General features: G+C 44.8%; 1 protein-coding gene across 4 annotated transcripts in view; it reads right to left on the reverse strand.

Moving 5' to 3' along the window:
- UBE2D1 (ubiquitin conjugating enzyme E2 D1) overlaps nucleotides 1-17,634 on the reverse strand; it is a 42,936-nt gene that overhangs the window by 10,098 nt on the left and 15,204 nt on the right. For 2 of the 4 annotated variants that reach the window (XM_075935025.2, XM_075935026.2), the window contains exons 5-8: nucleotides 15,869-15,986; nucleotides 14,795-14,872; nucleotides 14,359-14,464; nucleotides 9,748-9,841 (exon numbers count right to left, since the gene is read on the reverse strand). In XM_075935025.2, coding sequence (XP_075791140.1) covers nucleotides 9,748-9,841; nucleotides 14,359-14,464; nucleotides 14,795-14,872; nucleotides 15,869-15,919 — 329 coding nt within the window. In that variant the 5' untranslated portion in view covers nucleotides 15,920-15,986. Of the gene's footprint in view, nucleotides 1-8,334; nucleotides 8,444-9,747; nucleotides 9,842-14,358; nucleotides 14,465-14,794; nucleotides 14,873-15,868; nucleotides 15,987-17,634 lie in introns of all 4 variants that reach the window. The other 2 variants (XR_012905609.2, XM_075935024.2) reach the window with 2 other exon arrangements.

Raw genomic sequence — 17,634 nt, forward strand, 5'->3', positions numbered from 1 at the left:
AGAGGGAGGTGGGTGAAAGTTGTGCACGGCAGGGACGGTCCGGGGAGAGACTCTCTGGGGCCGGGGTGGGAGGATGCATGGGGGGGCCAGGGCCCGCTCCAAGCAGGGCCAGAGAGACCCAGCTCCAAATATTGCTGGAGCAGGGCCCCCAGCTCTGGATGTTGCTGGAGCATGGGCACCACGAGCCCATATAGCTCACCGCCCATGGAAGTCAGGAAAGTGGTTTCCACCCCTGCAAACCCAGTTTGCTCTTGCTCCCTCCCTCTGGCCAGACACCCTACTCTCAGCCTTCTCCTGAGGCAGGGAGACAATGTGGTAGACACAGTGGCAATGCAGGGCTGGAGCTGAGGGTGCAGGGGGGAGGGAAGTGCAGAGGTTGGGGGTGATGGTGACAAAATGGTGCAACTAAGGGCACAATGTAGGCGTTAGGATGCAGGAGTTAATGACAAGGGGGCACTGGATAGGGGTCCAAGGGTGGGGGAGCCAATGGAAGTGTGGGGGGGGCGCGAGGTGCCACACATCAGACAAGTTTTCCCAGGGCACCATTTTCCCTAAAGCCAGCCCTGACCATATAAGCTAGATCTTTGCCATTTGATATGGTTCTGGCTCTGTAGAGTATTCCCATTGACTCAAAGTAGCAAGCTCTAGTGTTTTAGTGGTAAGTAATTTATATGATAAAGACTCCGAATGTGTGTGAAAACTCCAAAGCCATGTGTTAATATGCTTTCTGTACTTAAGGGATTTGTAAAAGTTCAATGAATCTATTACATTTTTGAATTGGTGACACTGTGTGAAGCCAGGAACCATTTTGCTTATTCCTTTTCTTTACCATTTTGCGTGAGAAAAGAGTTGGCATCCCAAAGAAATAGCATAAGCCTGAGTGAATTCCTTTTACTTTACAGTAACAAACTATTTTATTAATATTTGCAATAAGAGCATGACTATTTCTATAGCTGACTCATAGCTTATTAAAACTTAGTTATATGTGCAGATATGTATGCAAGGGGAATAGTTCTGTGAACTGGAAAGTCCATAACATAGTAGAGTCTCGGCAACTTTTTTTTTTTTTTTTTTTTTTTTTTTAAAGGGCAGCTTTCCTTGGAGAGTTAGTGGTTTATGGTAGGATAGGTCGTTAAATTGGGCCACTGGGGCATGTTTTTCTTGCTTTCACTTAATGGCCATGACTTGGTTTTATTTATATAGCTGTTCTCAATGCACAACATCTTGGCATGCTTATTAGCTTGAGTTGTTAGAAAGGATGATAAAATACATGTACTCTACAGGCAGTGTTTAATTTTCTTTGATTTTATATTAAACATCTTAAGCAGTGCACCTTGTTAATTATCATGTTATACTACTTCTATATCTTTTAAACTACATTTACACTTAAAATATGTATGTGTGGTTTTTTATTTGTATAATAGTACACATCCGCACATTGTCTTGATATTGGTGTATGTACCAAAATTCAATCTGCACATGGATGGAAAACATTGAGAGAACATTGGTCAGTTATGCTACAAATTCATGTCCCTTCATGCTTCAACCACCATTTCAGACAACATACATCCATGCTGATAACAATCAAGAGCAGTGTGACTCACTACATGTTCATCAACATCTGAGTTATATGCCGTCAAAAGAAGGCTATTTTTCTTTTTTGGTGATTTGGATTCTGTAGCTTTGCACCAGTTTTGCTCTTTTAAAAGTTCTGAACATATGCTTTGCTTCTCCTTTTTAGATTTTGGAAGGCACTTGACATTCTTAAACCTTGAGTGGAGTACTGTTGCTATATTTAAATCTGATATTGAACACTTTTTTTGTGCTTTGTCAAATCTGCAGTGAAAGTGTTATTTGATTTAACATGTTCTGAGTTGTCATCTGAAACTACCATACCACAAAAATATATGGCAGAATGTGGGCAAAATCATGGAGCAGGAAAAACAATTAACCTCATAACTGTTCGAGATGTGTTGCTTATGTCCATTCCACCTACATGTGTGCACACCATGTGCATGAGTTCTAGAAGCTTTTTACCCTTAGCAGTATCCGTTGGGCCAGCCAGGGAGCCCCCTGGAGTGGCACGGCTATACTGGCCCATATATACCCTTGCTGGTCCCCCCGCCCAGTTCCTTCTAACTGGACTTTCTGATTAAGGGAAAGTGGATGGGATTTGGAATGGACATAAGCAACCCATCTCAAAGAACAACAGTTACAAGGTAAGTAACTTTTTTCTTGAGTACTTATGTGCATTCCACCTAGGTGATTCCCAAGCTGTACCCATGGAGGAGGGGGTCAGAACTTAGTAGGAAATAGACTGCAACACCACTCTCTTAACGGCTGCATCCTCTCTAGCCTGCTGAGTGGTCACAGTGGTTTGTGAAAGTATGGACCGATGACTACAGATGTCTAGTATCGGAACTTGTGCTAGAGCAGGCCTGGGCCCTGGTAGAATGTGCCCTAAGAAGAAGGGCTGGTTTCCCCGCTTGGTCATAGCACATCTTAATATATGCTGTGATCCATGAGGACAGGCACTGGGCTGACACCAGGAGGCCCTTCAGCTATGGTGATGAAAAGCTGCGTGGACCTACGAAACAGTTTTGTTCCAACAAAATAAAATGCAAGCGCTCTCTTTACTCTCAATGCTGTGCAGACACACATGAGGATATGGTCCCTGACCCAGGGAGTTTTTGTAGAGCCTGTTCCTTCCGGTCCACGAGGCTTGGGGTAGAAGACCAATAAGAAAATGTCCTGAGACATATGGCATGGAGATACCACCTTGGGCAGGAAGGCCAGGTGCGGGAGCATCACCACCTTGTAGAACACGGTGTACGAGGGCTCCGATGTAAGGGACGTCAGCTCAGAAACGCTTCTGGCTGATGTGATTGCCACAAGGAAAGCCACTTTCCATGAAAGATGGGAGAGTGAACACATGGCTATGGGCCCAAACAGGGGTGAGAGCCCCTGGAGCACGAAATGTAGGTCTCACTAGGGGACTGGCTGTCTAATCTGGGGATAGAGCCTGTCATGACCCTTCAGGAAATGCTTAACTACCGAATTGGCAAACACAGACCATCTCCAGGGTGAAAATCAGCAATGGCGGTCAAGCGTACCCTCACTGAAGAGATGGACAACCACTGCAGCCTACGCTCGAGAAAGCAATCCAGAATCTGAGGGATAGTAGCCCAAAGGAGGTCCACTCCCTACTGGGCTGCCCAGGCCGAGAACCGCTTCCATTTAGCTCTGTAAGGTGCCCTAGTGGAGGACTTCCTACTTTCCATCAGTACCCACCTAACCGGGTCCGAACACAGAAATTCTCCACATCTAAACCACAGATTTTTCAGGCTATGAGGTGGAAGGATTGCAGGTTTGAATGGCACAGGTGACCCTGATCCAGCTCCTGCATCTGCAGGTCTGGCAGGAGCAGCAGGGAGATGGGGGTCCTCTACCAACAGCAACACCAGAGTGGTATATCAGTGCTGTCTCGACCCTGCTGGAGCCACCAGAATCACAGACAACCTGCAAAAAAGATGGCAGGTCACATCCTCCCTGAGCTCAGAGACCCTTCTGGCTGATGTGATCGCCACAAGGAAAGCCACTTTCCATGAAAGATGGGAGAGTGAACACATGGCTATGGGCCCAAATGGGGGGCACATGAGCCCCCTGAGCACAAAATTTAGGTCGCACTGGGGGACCAGCTGTAAGCAGAAAATGTGCTGAGTCTCTCCGCCAGGATGTTGAGAGTCCCCAGTAGAGGAGGCCTGAAGGTGGATCCCTTGCGCAATACAGAGATCCCAGAGGGCTAGGACTCCCTGACAGGGGAGAGAATCAAGCACCACCTTGTCGATTGATATAAAACATAGCTGTTGTGTTGTCCATCAGGGCTGAGGCAGGAATGCCTAACATGCCCGATGAACTGCCCTCGGCTCCCTGACATTCATATGCAGTGACTGCTCTGCTTGGGACCACATACCTTGCGTCCGTAGGTCGGCCAGGTGGGTTTCACATCCCATATCAGAGGCATCCATCACCAACAGCATCAAGTGCTGCCGCTGGGCAAAGGGGACTCCTCTGCACACCTCCCTTTCCTGCAGCCACCAGTCCAGAGTAGACAGGACCTTCGGTGGGATGGTCACCACCATGTTCATCTGAGTATGGACTGGCCTGTAGGCTCTCAGTAGCCAGGTCTGTAATGGATGCTGGCACAGCCTGGAGTGTTGCACTATGTACGTGCAGGCCGCCATATGACCCAGAAGTCTCATGCAGTTTCTTGCTGCGGTCAGAGGTGTGGCCTGAAGCCTCAGAATGATGTCCCTCACTGCCGTGAGCCTGGCACTCAGCAGAGATGCCTTATCTGTCATGGCGCCCAGTCTTGCTCCTGCAAACTATTACCTGCATGGTGTCTAGGATTGACTTTTCCTCATCTAGCATGAGCCCTAGGTGGGAAAAGGTTTCTTGGACCAAGCCTATGTGAGTCAACACCTGGCTCCTGGAGCGTCCCCTGATGAGCCAGTCATCCAGGTAAGGAAGACTTGCATTCCCCTCCTCCTTAGGAAGGCAGCCACTACTGCCATGCATTTGGTAAATATTCTGTTCAGCCTGTCCACTGCCCCCAGGAGGACCATGAACTGGTAGTGCTCCGTGCCCACTGTAAAACGGAGGAACCTTCTGTAGGAAGGGATAATGGAAATGTGGAAGTACACATCCTTCATATGGGGGGCAGCATACCAGTCCCCTAGATCAAGGAAGGGAATGATGGAGGTTAGGGTCACCATCCTGAATCTTGATTTCTTTATAAAGGTATTGAGGCATCTGAGGTCTAGGATGGGGCAGAGACCCCCTTTGGACTTGAAGATGAGCAAGTACTGGGACCCCTTTCCCCAAACCACTTCTCACATTGGCAGCAGCAGAAGCAAATAGACTTCCTGACATAGGAGGTGTTTGTAAGAAGGGTCCCTGAACAGGGATAGGGAAGGGGGGTGAAAGGGTGGAGAAGACAGGAATGGAATATAGAGTATCCCACCGCCACTATCTTGAGGACCCAGCAGTCTGGGGTAATGAAATGCCAAGAACGGTGGAAGGGGAACAATCTGTTCATGAAGGGGCAATCTAGGAGTGGGTCTGGTAGTCTGCCTTCAGGTGAAATTTCAAAACCCAGATCTTGGGCCCTGGGTCTTATTGGAGGGCCCCTGAACTTGATTGGAAGCTGACTGAGAATGTCTACGGCTGGCGCGGTCGTTGTTGCCCCTCTTCCACCTCCTATTACCCTCCGGCCTGGGGCCCTGCTCGAATGGTCTCCATGGCCTAGGGTTAAGAAAGCGACGTTGTGGGGCCGGGGTGTGAATGCCCAAAGGATTTCAAGGATGCCTGTGAATCCTTCAAGCTGTGTAGTTTGCTGTCAGTTTGCTCTGAAAAGAGCCCTGACCCTTCAAAGGGCAGATCCTGCAGGGTTGATTGAACTTCGGGCAGGATACCCACTACCTGCAGCCATGAGTTTCGGCACATCACTATGCCCATGTTCACTGACCTCGCCGCTGAGTCAACAGTGTCCAATGTGGCCTGGAAGGCAGTGCAAGACACGACTCCGCCTTCTTCCATTAGAGCCTTGAACGCCTGTTGGGATTCCCTGAGAAGTTGGTCCTTAAACTTCTCAACCACTCAGGAGTTATAGGCATATCTGCTGAGCATCCCCTATGTTTGTTCACAATCCTCAGCTGCAAGCCTGGATGGGCATAGGCCTTCCTCCCCAGAAGGTCCAGCTTTCTTGGTTCCTTACTCTTGGGGATGGGCCCAGGCTGGCCCTGCCTCTCCCTCTGGCATGTGGCTTGCACCAAAACAGAGCTGAGGGGTGGGTGGGCAAACAAGTGTTCATGCCCTAACTGTGGAATGAAGTACCACCTCTCTACCCACTTCTGTGTCGGTGGAATGGACACTGGTGCCTGCCAGACGTTTTGTAATTTTGGACACCGTTTTATTGAGAGGCAGGGCCATCCTAGGGCTATGTCTACACTCGTGGCTTCTTGCGTAAGTAATATGCAAATGAGGCTAAGTGTGGAATATTGCTGAGCCTCATTTGCATACCTAATGAGCCACCATTTTTTTTTTCCAGACGAGGCTCTTGCGCAAGCAGGAGCATCTACACTGCCCCTTCTTGTGCAAGAAAAACCCTCTTGAGCAATGCTGATCTTCCTGAAAAGTAATAGGTATAACTATTGGGGCAGTGTAGACACTCCTTCTTGCGCAAGAACCTCTTCTGAAAAAAATGGTGGCTCATTAGGAATGCAAATGAGGCTTGGCCATATTCCATGCTTAGCCTCATTTGCATATTACTCACGCAAGAAGCCGCGAGTGTAGACCTAGCCCAAGTGAGGCATTCACCATCAGCATATCCACCATCGTGTCAGACTCCTTTGCCACCTCCTCCACCTGCACTCGCAGGGTTAGGGCCAACCTCCTAAAAAGCTTCTCATGGGTGTACATGTCTATAGCCATCATGACCAGAGACAGGTCAGCTAGTGCCCCATCAGGGGAAGAAGATGAGTCCCTGGGCAATTCCAATTCCTCAGGGGGCCCTCACCTGTTGAGGCAACTGTGGCTGGGACTGGCTGCTGGGTGGGCACTGGAGTACCCATCAATCCTGATGGGCTAACCCAGGACTCTGAAGCTGGTGCCCAGGTAAGAAGTGTAACCGGCGGGGTCCCCTGATGCTGAGGCCAACCTTAGTACACCCTGCCTCAGACCTGGTGATGTGCCCAAGGGGTCCAAAAAGGTCACTGGTTGCCATTGAGGCAGCCATGTTTGGGATGGTAGGGGCCTAGCATGCCTAGAACGGTGATCCGATTGGGATCATTGCCATGAGTGGGACCGGTGCAGAGAATGGGACTACTGGGATTCAGACCGGTGCAAGGAAGCCCTCGACACCATGGACTCTGATTCCGACAAGTACTCCAACGCCAACCATGGTGGTGCCGGCTATGGTGCACCATCGCCGCAGGTTTCCCCTGGTGCAGCACCCTAGGTGCAGATATGCTAGTATGGCACGGTGCCGGTGAGGGCACAGTGCCAAAGGTGCCAGATGGCCTCCATTCTGTGCCGCACTCACTCAACACCCGCATCAGGTAGTACTGTCATGGAGCCCAGTGCCAGATCTGAGCCCCGGGTCATCATGGCCCCAGTGGCCAGAGCCAACAGTGAACCTCTTAGTGCTGGAGGTTACAACATGACAGCTGCTCTTGGTGTGGTTGTGCATCAGAGTCTGCCTCACACACTGCTGGGTCTGGTGAAGACATGAGCACGATCAGCTCCTGGGCTGCAGCAAACATGCCTGGGGTTCATGGGTCCAGGACCACTCCCACCAACAGGTCCTAGACCTCCGGACTGCTTGCCCACGTGGAGCTCAACCTGAGCCTACACAGCACGGGAGCAATATCACGCTCAGGCAAAAATGGTGCATTCCGTTGTCCCACCTGTGGTTGCACCCTGTGCTCCTGTCTCAACGGAGATCTCCCTCTCCACACTGTCATGGATGTCCTCAGTGCCAGGGACTGGGACCAGTGCTGACGAGTGGTCTGACTATGCCGTGTGCCTCGGCTTGGCACCTGCTTCGCACACTGATACTGGTGCGCTTCTCACCAACGGTGTGGGTCCTGATGCCACAGGTTGAAGTGCTGACTTCATCAGCAACAATTTCAGCCTAGAGTCACGCTCATGCTTAGTTCTGGGTTTGAACGACCTGAAGATCTTGCATGAGTTGGTCAAATGACCCTTTCCTGGGTACTTAAGATACTCTTTGTGAGAGTCTCTGCAGGGCATGGGCTTTTGGCACTGTGCACAGGGCTTAAAGCTGTGAGGCCCCAGTATTCCCCTTCACAGGCGGAAAAAGGGGTGCAAAACAATTCTAATGTAAAGTAACTAATGACTATCCTAACTACAACTATTTACAGAACTATGTACAAGGGATAAGATAAGAAAGGATAAGGGCACACTTGCAAAGGAGCAAGCAAATCGTTCCAGCAACAGTCATGGATGGTAAGAAGGAACTGAGGGGGTGGAGGGCCAGTAGGAGTATATATGGGCCAGTATAGCCGCACCTCTCTGGGGGGCTCCCTGGCTGACTCACCAGATACTGCTGAGGATAAAAAGCTTCTGGAACTCATGCCCTTGGAAGCAAGCACTCGAAAAAGCAGCATGCAATTCTCCCCCCAAAGAGTTCAGTCACAAATTACATTAATGCATTGGTTTTAACAAATGTCATCAGCATGGAAACATCCTGTGGAATAGTGGTTGAAATATAAAGAGGCATATGAATGTTAAGCAAACCTGGCACATACTTACCTTATAATGCCAGCTACAAAAGTGCCATGCGAATGCCTTTTCTCACTGTCAGGTGACATTGTAAATACAGCCTTGCATCCGTGGATATCCACTTCATATCTGCAGGTATCTGCATCCATGGATGTGAATGTGGATACAGATTAGGGATGTTAAAATGCCATTACGTAATTATGTAACCACTGAACATTTTAGCGGTTATGTGGTTACATGCAGGGGGCAAGTGGCCCCCTAAAGCTGGTGCCCGCATGTACTGGGAGCCTATGTGTAACCATGCATATTAACTGGTTCCACTTTCACATCCCTAATGCTGATACAAATTTTGTAACCATGCAGGGCTTTAATTATAAATAAGCAGCAGGAAGATTCTTCCATAAATGTACACAAACTTGTTTCTCTCACTTCAGAGGGGTAACCAAGTTAGTCTAACTGGAAAAACTTTAGACTATTTTTTGTTTTTTTTTGGTTTTTTTTTTTAGTGGCACCTTAAAGACTAACAAAACATGTAGATGGTATCATGAGCGTTTGCGGGCAAAACCCACTTCAGAAGAGCTTTTGGGGGCAAAACCTCATGATACCATCTACATGTTTTGTTAGTCTAGTAGCACCTTATAGACTATTTGGGGTTTTTTTTGTTTGTTTCTCTTAGCCACTGAATGAACAAGAACACACATTGAGTGGACTTGTAGGCTCTAAAGTTTACATTGTTTTGCTTGAGTTGTGCAACAACAAAAAGTCTACATTTGGAAGTTGCACTTTCATGATAGAGACTGCACTACAGTACGAGGTGAACTGAAAAATACTGTTTTGTCATTCTGACAGTGTAAATATTTAATAAACAATAATATAAAGTGAGCACCACACTTTGCATTCTGTGTTGTAAATGAAATCAATATATTTGAAAATGTAGAAAACATGCACAAATATTAGATTTCAATTGGTATTCTATTGTTTAACAGTGTAATTAATCAATTACTTTTTGAATTAACTGAGTGAGTTAACTGCAATTAAACAACCACGCTACTTTTAACCTTTTAGAAGCATAAATCCAGTAAGTCTTTAATAACAGGACCACATACTATCTCAATTAATACATTCAGATATTTATCCTTAGTCACTTAAAACTAATATAAATGTACAAAAGGGAATTAAAATTGTATGTATAGATTTGTGCATGCAAATATTAGGAAATGTCAATGTTAATTTTGTGTAACCCTACAGTCTCAAAGTAGTTTAGTAGAAGTTATAGAAGTATTACATGGGTTCTTATTTATATTGCTTAAAAAAAGGCTTAAAGATGTATATCTTTAGTATACCTAAACTTTGCGAGCATGTTTGGAAAAAAAAAAAGATAAGGAATGTTTTAGATGTTGTGGATTAAAAGTAAGTCTTTAAGTAACAAAGAGTTATACTTACTTTTCCTTGTCTGACTTGTAGATTTGTGCAATATCTGGTACTAAAGGATCATCAGGATTAGGATCACAAAGTAAGGAGCATATGGACAATAAAACTAAAAAACAACAGATCAAGGAAGGGTTTACTTTTTTGCCTTATTTTCTATAGTACCTTACTACATACAATAAATGTGGAGGAACAAAAATGCACATAATATTAAGTCTTTATACTGCAAGTATGCCCAGAAACCTCAGTTAGGATCATGGCTTCATTCTGCTCAATGCTGTGCAGACACAGATGAGGATATGGTCCCTGACCCAGGGAGTTTATACACCAAGATCCTGATCAACAAAAACTGCAACACAATTCAGACTCTCATCCTCGTGAGGAGCTCACTGCAGTGTTCATGCCTTAGAAGTGAAACTGACAATTTTGACGTACATGTTAATGAAAACTACATATTGTCATAAAACCTACACAATTACATTGAAAGACTTGAATTTGACAGATCGTTTAAGTGCTAGATCACAGGATCAGAATGTGCTAATTACAAATGCATTTATTTTATGTTGTCACACTATCACACAACACCAGATTTTAGTGTATTTTTCCTATTTTGTAGCCAACTTATTTTCTTTAGTAGACTGTGTATGAATATTTTCACCGAATTTGCATATAGTAGGTGGTAGAATTTGAATGCTAAATATTACAAATGTTGCCACCAAAGATGTCAGTATTAATTTCTTGGCACTCTCAGGCAGATTTAATTCCCCCCAAAATTATGGCCCTCATATTTTGAGAGAGGGGCATATATTTATAGTAAAAAATGTAGAAACACTTATGCATATATTGTGCCAATATTTAGATAATTCATAGCAAAAAAAATGTTATGGACAGGTCAACTGATGGCATTTCTAGCACAGACTAAGATTTAGTTAAATTTGCTTTATGAAAACAATCTTGTATCTAGCAAAATCTGTTGAACTTTTTTCTCAGAAAAAACAAAAGATAATAAGCTTATACATTTCAGACTTTGCGCCATATTTCTGTCTATTATCTTCAGATAATGTAATTATTTCCAGTGTTTGAAGTATAGTTGGAAAAAGTGACAAAAGGGTGGATTAGATAATACTTAATCATCTGCATAACTCCACGAGTCTGGGTACTCTTAACTCACCTACTGTCCTCAGAGTAAATGGACAATTTGCTGTTTAATCATTTTGTTTTATGCCTTCCCCCACCCCCACTACATTACAAAAATTTCACGTCCATTTAGTAATAATATTATTTTGGGCTGTGGCAGTTTCATTAATTTTGTGCTGAAATTTCTGGCAATTTTTGTTTTTTTTTAAGCCACTAATATTTGACAATTTGATTGGTCACATTGATCAGAAACCACTGTATCAGACACCACATTGAAGTCCTATAATCCTGCTCAGCAAGAACCAATGTATGTGCAAGTAGAAAAAATAAACTTCCAATAACCATTGAGGTGAGGGGCCAGTTTGAGATATGTACCCTATATGCACATTAGGGATGTTAAGATATTATGTATTTTAGTAATCATGTAGCCACAACAATTTTTAGCGGTTATAGTTACTAAAATACTCTCTGGTGGCAGAACCAGCAGCCGATGTGCTCCCCGATCCTGGCCCCACCCCTGGGGTGTTCTCTGCTACCCTGTGCTGCTGCTTCTATATAAGAGGCAGCAGTGCAGGGTGGCAGGTGGAGCCAGTTTGCGAGGGGAGCCAGTTAAGAGAAAAAAAAAAAATCAGCTCCTTGCAAAGACTGGCTTCCACCTGCCACCCGTCTACTCCAGCATCCCGCCTCTCCTCTCCCCTGCTGCAACCTCTCTATCAGAGGCAGCAGAGTGGGGGTGTGAAGACAGGTGGTTCCGCAGGATCCAGTGCTCATGGGGAAGATAGCTTTTAAGCCGGCTTCCCCTAAGCACGAGCTCCTGCCTGCTCCCCCTGATGCTGCCTCTGTAGGAAGCAGCAGGGGAGGGGGCAACAGGCAGCTCTGCAGGAACCAGCAGGTGTGGGGACCTGACTCCATCCTCCCCTCTCCTAGCTGTCTCTTTATCCGAGGCAGCAAGAGAAGGGGGTTGGTATAGTCATCTGGATTAATCAATAAGCCCAGGCTTATTGGTTAATCATTGAAATGGCTATATGCTAACATTCCTAATGAACATGAATTAAATTAGGGCTTTAAAAGCATTCCACCTAAAGTGTGAATCAGGTGGCAGACCCACTCACCACTAATGATAAAAGAGCATTAAGAAAAACATGGAATGTAGCCTTAAAATCTAAGGCAATGATAAGATGCAAAAGACTGACACCTTTCCTGCCTCCCTTTTCTCCCCCAATATATCAACTGACATTAATAGGGAACAGGACAACTGGAGCTTAGTGACAGGACAAGTGGCCAATTTATACAGAAACCTGCAGATCAAGAACACACAAGATGTTCCTTATGCAGCTACCCCCACAATCAAAATAAATTTAGACTTCATGTAGCTACTGAGTCTGTCTTGCACAGAATGTATGTGTGTGGGCAGCAACTATGTTATACAAGAAGCTATAATAACTGCACCTGAATGGAGCAATTAAGGTCAGATGAACACTAACAATTTTATCTTGTTCTAACAAAATGTCATGATGCTATTCTAAAAGGAAACATTGTTTAGCGTCTGGCTAAGTACATGCGGAAACATTACATTGTTTAATCCTATACATTTTTAGAGCAGTTCCATCATTAAGAGTTGGACTGTATTTTAGATTACAGGTTGTACCTCCCTTAACTGGGACTCCCTGGTCCAGCAACATCCATGGTATGGCATGGACCACGGATGTTCCTGGGCCACAGAGCCCAGGAAGAGGAAAGTCTGGTGGTGGTGGGGCAGGAGCATCATAGGGGCAAACCAGTGACTCCGCTTGGAGCCATGTGTGGGCATGTGGGAGATAGGCAGCACAACAGGGAGCTTTGGCCCAGCGGAACTCCCTATCCCAGCAGTCATGGAGCTCTGACCCCAGCAGCAGCCAGGAAGCTCTGGCCCGGACCCCGCTCCAGCCCCAGGTAGGGAGCTTTGCCCTGGTTGCACAGCTCTGGCTGTGGCACTCCAGTTCCAGCAGTAGCAGGGCCAGCAGCATCTAGAGAGCCATGGGGGGGCTGGGGCAGCAGTGGGGGCAGGCTGGAGCCCAGCCTGGTGGCAGCACAGGCCATAGGGAAGGGACCTTTCCTGGTCTGGCAAATCCCTTTGTTCGGGACCAGGCAGGTCCCAAAGGTGCTGGACCAGTGAAGTTCAACCTGTACTACATAGATAGCATCAGGGAAAGAGGTGATAAGTTTAATGAATAGTAAATTCAAGTGTTGGCACCAGAACTGCTTTTAAGATAGATATACCTTAAGTAGAACTCTCACAATCCTAGTAATAGGAAAAACTGATACATAGGCAAAACTAACTTCAACCCTACTGTTCCAAGAGCCAACAGGATTCAAAATTTGAGAAAATCTGAATGCTACCTCTAAAACTGCTCAATTATCTACGCATTCTAATATACTGAAGATTTGAGGACCAACAGACTATGCAATTTCATTCATGAATATGATTTAGTCAGAACTTCTCCTCCCCCCAAAAAAAGCCTAAGTAAAAGCTAGATTTATCCCCCAAGAAATGGGTTTACAGGATTTTCCATGTATGTTTGAATACCCTTGTTTTTGTGGGTTTATAAACCAGACATTAGATTCTCTTTTGCCTCTATATACATGTATATACACACACACTACAGAACCTCCTGGAATGTACCAGATACCTGCCCCGGAAGCTCAGTTATGTTCTTGCCTTAGCTTTCTCTAATGGGCTTTCAATAAAGCTAGTGATCAGTGAACAGTACCCATTCAAGAGGCTGGGTTTATTTAATCAACTGCCACATATGGTATATAAACAAGCTTCTGTCACAAGCCCCAGCCCTCTCTCCATTGCTGACTCAGGATATCCCCAGGCCTTCCTCCCTAAGAAGCTTTGTACTCTCTCTTCTGGCACTGTGTGTGTTCTGGGGATGGCTCCACAAAGAGATATTACTGGGAATAGTCTCCAACTCTGCCCTTTCAGAAACCTTTTGTATTCTGGGCTCCTGCCTGAGCCCTCATAACGCTTTAAGATTCCGGTGTTCCTCAACTAAATAGCGCTCGGCTACTTCTCAAAATTAACTATTCACACAGATCTGCGTTAATTTATCCTCCTTAGCTGAGCCAGTCAGAGATGTAGAGTGCCTGACCACTCAGAGCCAGTGCCCAGGATACTTCTTTAATGTTAAAATACTAAATACAATGCCTTTATCTAACTGTGGCACAAAATGAATAGTTGTTTATCATGCATATGACTCACTAGCATGACAATTGAAGTGTAAAAAAATGGTTGGATGATCTGAAAACAGTCAGCAATCTTGTGCAATTTCCCATTTAAATAGTGAGCAGAATAAAAATACTTACTCTACCACTGACGGTTTTTCAGTTACAATCAGTGTAGGAATGCATGGTAAGGCTGACCTAACACTGCAATAGCATCATTAAAATGCTCATCATCATTACTATTACAGATGAATAAAATCAAGAGTACATATAGGCCATTACCTTTTGATACAGTCAAAGCTGGTGACCACTGTGACCTCAGGATATCAAGGCAAATACTCCCATTACTGTTTATGTTTGGATGGTATATTTTTGTTGTGAAAGCGATCTGTGATTAACAAACAGATGTTAGTTTCAAGTTCTGTTTATTACAACTGGCAAAGTAAACACTGCCCTTTTAATATCCAGTCATTGCTTTCTAGAGCTGCCACCCACAGAAACAGCACAGTGTGGACTTTTATTGCCACGAATAGCCTATTGTACATATATCTGACCTTATAAACCAATTTTAACATTTGGACAGCTATATTAATTCAATATGAATAGGTCTTTTTTACTGACTTTTCTCCTTTTATCTCCAAAAACTGAGTTTTAAACAGGGAAGACACAGAAACAGCCTAGGACTTTCATAACACTTTTAGGAAAATTAAGTATTTACCTTTGGTGGTTTGAAAGGATAATCTGTTGGAAAATGAACAGTGAGAAAAAACACTCCCCCTTGATATGCACTATCAGGCTGTAAAAGACAAAAAAACATGATTTATACTACTAGGGTCCCTTCTGAATTTGAAGAGCCTTCCCAAAACTACAGCAACTTTGGACTAAAATTTATTTTCCAGCACAAAGCTCAAGTATGCAGGCTAACTGCTAGGAAGGCATGTGGCTGACAATGAGGGATGGAATCCTCCCCCAAGGCTGTGGAGCAAAAGCAGAGCCATCTCTGATCACTACTGCAGAAACCCATACCCTGCTGGGCATCACTTCCGGGGAGCAAAGAGATGAAAAGAAAGAATGTTCGGCTTGTTAACATGGGCAGTTGGTGAAGGCAGGGCTGGGGGAGGCAAGCCCCCTCCCCCCACCTCTGCCCCTACCCCCCCCCCATGGGGAGGCGGGACAGCGAGCCACGCACACACTCCCCCTCCCAACCACAGGGAGGAGAAGGGTGCGGGTGGGTGCACGCTCACCCCAGTCTCTGGGAGGAGGGGCACGCAGGGTGTGCAGTATGGCTCCAGCCCCAGAGGGCGATGCACCATGCCATGTGACCTGGCCTAGCCCAGCCCAGCCTCACCTCTCCAGTCCTGGGGGAGGAAGTGCATCGGCTCAGCATCTCCAGCCCCAGAGCACCGGGGAAGGGAGAAGGGCACACTACACGTCTCAGCCCAGCCTCGAGGAGGGCAGAAGGCGTGCAGCATGGTCCCAGCAGGCATTCTGGGGATGGAGTGTGGGCAGGGCTATGCCTGGCGGTTTGTGAAGGCAAAGCCTTCCCCCGCCTAACATACTGGACACCCATGCTGGTGAATCTGCTTACTTGGTCATGCACCAGTTCCAAGCTAGCTTCACCTGCATGTTCAGGCAGCAAAGTGCACCTGGAACTCAGCTCCATGACAGCACAGAACCTCTAAGCAGGCCCTCTTTAGCAGAACTTCCACAGCATACCCTGTGTGCACCAGAACCACAATTGCTCTGCTACATTCAAGGCCTTCCTCCAGCTTTAAGCCACAAATATACTTACCTTAAGAAGTGTGCTCTCTTTGCAGGTGCAAAGAGTAGGATTTTCCAACATTATTCAGCTGATCATGATGATCTCAGGAAGTTTTTAAACACACAACATCTTTGTGACCTGTATAAATCTGTGAACATGCATTTTGTTAGACAACATGTGCACAGGTTTAAGTCCAGGTTGCACACAGTTAAGAGAAATATCTGTCTGTTGCAGTGGTCTGTCGAGGAAACCCTTGATTTTCATAATTACAAAGGAAAAAACCCAAGATTAGACGGCTGAGGGCCTCAAAGCTGAAGCATCCCTGTGACTTCTGACTAAGGAAAGAAAAAAATAATTGTTTCCAATTTAGTTGGTATGTTTAATATAATTGCTGGGAATCTGATGCCTGCCACAAAGTAGTGCAAGTACACTGGCTTCTCATGTTCCCTGCGTAGATCTAAGATGGTCTGTTGCTCTTTATTTAGGCAGAGGGGGGAAAATATAATTTCTACTTTTTTAGGAAAAAGTGTCATAGGGAAAACCATGTGACTCTTCCATGCAGAGATATTTCCAAATGAAGAAACTGTTGTAAGTCAGAGACAAGTTTAAAACAGTAATGCTAAGAAGTCTGTATTATACTAAACCAAAAGTGTTTGCCACAATGCTAGGAATAAAATGAGAGTTTGAATGCATACTAAATGGACCTGTCAATGATCTTAAAAAGCTTTAAGGATAAACAAATTTAATACTGAAGAGGAGGAAAAACAAGCTTGTACTTTATTTGGCATAGTTTGCATATAAAGATTGCAAATGAGGACAATTCTCTCTCTAGTCCATTAGTATTGATAACTAAAATTGGAAGAATTACATTTTTATTGGTGAAAGTTAACTTCACCACACATACACCGAATAACTATTTCTATCAATATTAATCAAAACATGCAGATAGGCAAGGTAAGAAAAATGGCACTTAAATACCTTAAATCAAACTAAGTTCATTTTGGATATTTTGACATGTGATGTCAACAATGTGTGTTTTAATGGTTAGAAAGCTTTACCTTTTTAAAATCTCAAGGTCTATTGTCAATAAATAATTATTGTTCAACCCCATCCAATTTTTCAGGAAAGCAAAAGGTTACATTGATAAAAAATAAAAAGGTGCTTACAATAATGATTGTCAACATTTTTTTTAATTCTTCCAAATTTACAACTTAAATACCCTGATTTATAACACTACATATAAGCTTTAATAGTTGGATTAAGAACTATTTATTTTAATTGTACATGTAAAAGTTTGCTAGTGTCTGAAAGTTGGCATCTAGAGATATTTTCTCTCTCCAGAGCTCCAGTCATTTGAAACATAATCAGTGTGAAATATTTATCCTTGGTTGGCCCCAAAATAGCATACAAGTCATCTTAACCCGCAGACATGGGAAATGAATTCTGAAAGTTAATTTTAATCTTGTGCTTTCTACAGCTCACCAGGAGTATTTTAAAGAGTATGTTGTTTTTTGTCTCCCCCCAATATCAAGTGCACTACAAGTGCACTACACCAATATCACAGCCTTTCCTAATGCCAGATATGGACTGTGAAGGGATCTGTTTCCACTGACCACTAGAGAAGCACATCTTTATTCTTGTGCAAGTTCGATGTTTGGAAAGAAAATAATGTTTCTGCTACAGGATATGAAAGGTGAACTGCACAGGGCATGAGGTGAGATTAGGATTTGTGCGTTATTCAGGTCATCACAGTCATTCACTATTGGGACAAATTCTGTATCTTTCTTTTAAAATAT

This window comes from Pelodiscus sinensis, chromosome 8 (genome assembly GCF_052426305.1).
Source record: "Pelodiscus sinensis isolate ZL-2025 chromosome 8, ASM5242630v1, whole genome shotgun sequence".
Lineage (NCBI taxonomy): Eukaryota > Metazoa > Chordata > Testudines > Trionychidae > Pelodiscus > Pelodiscus sinensis.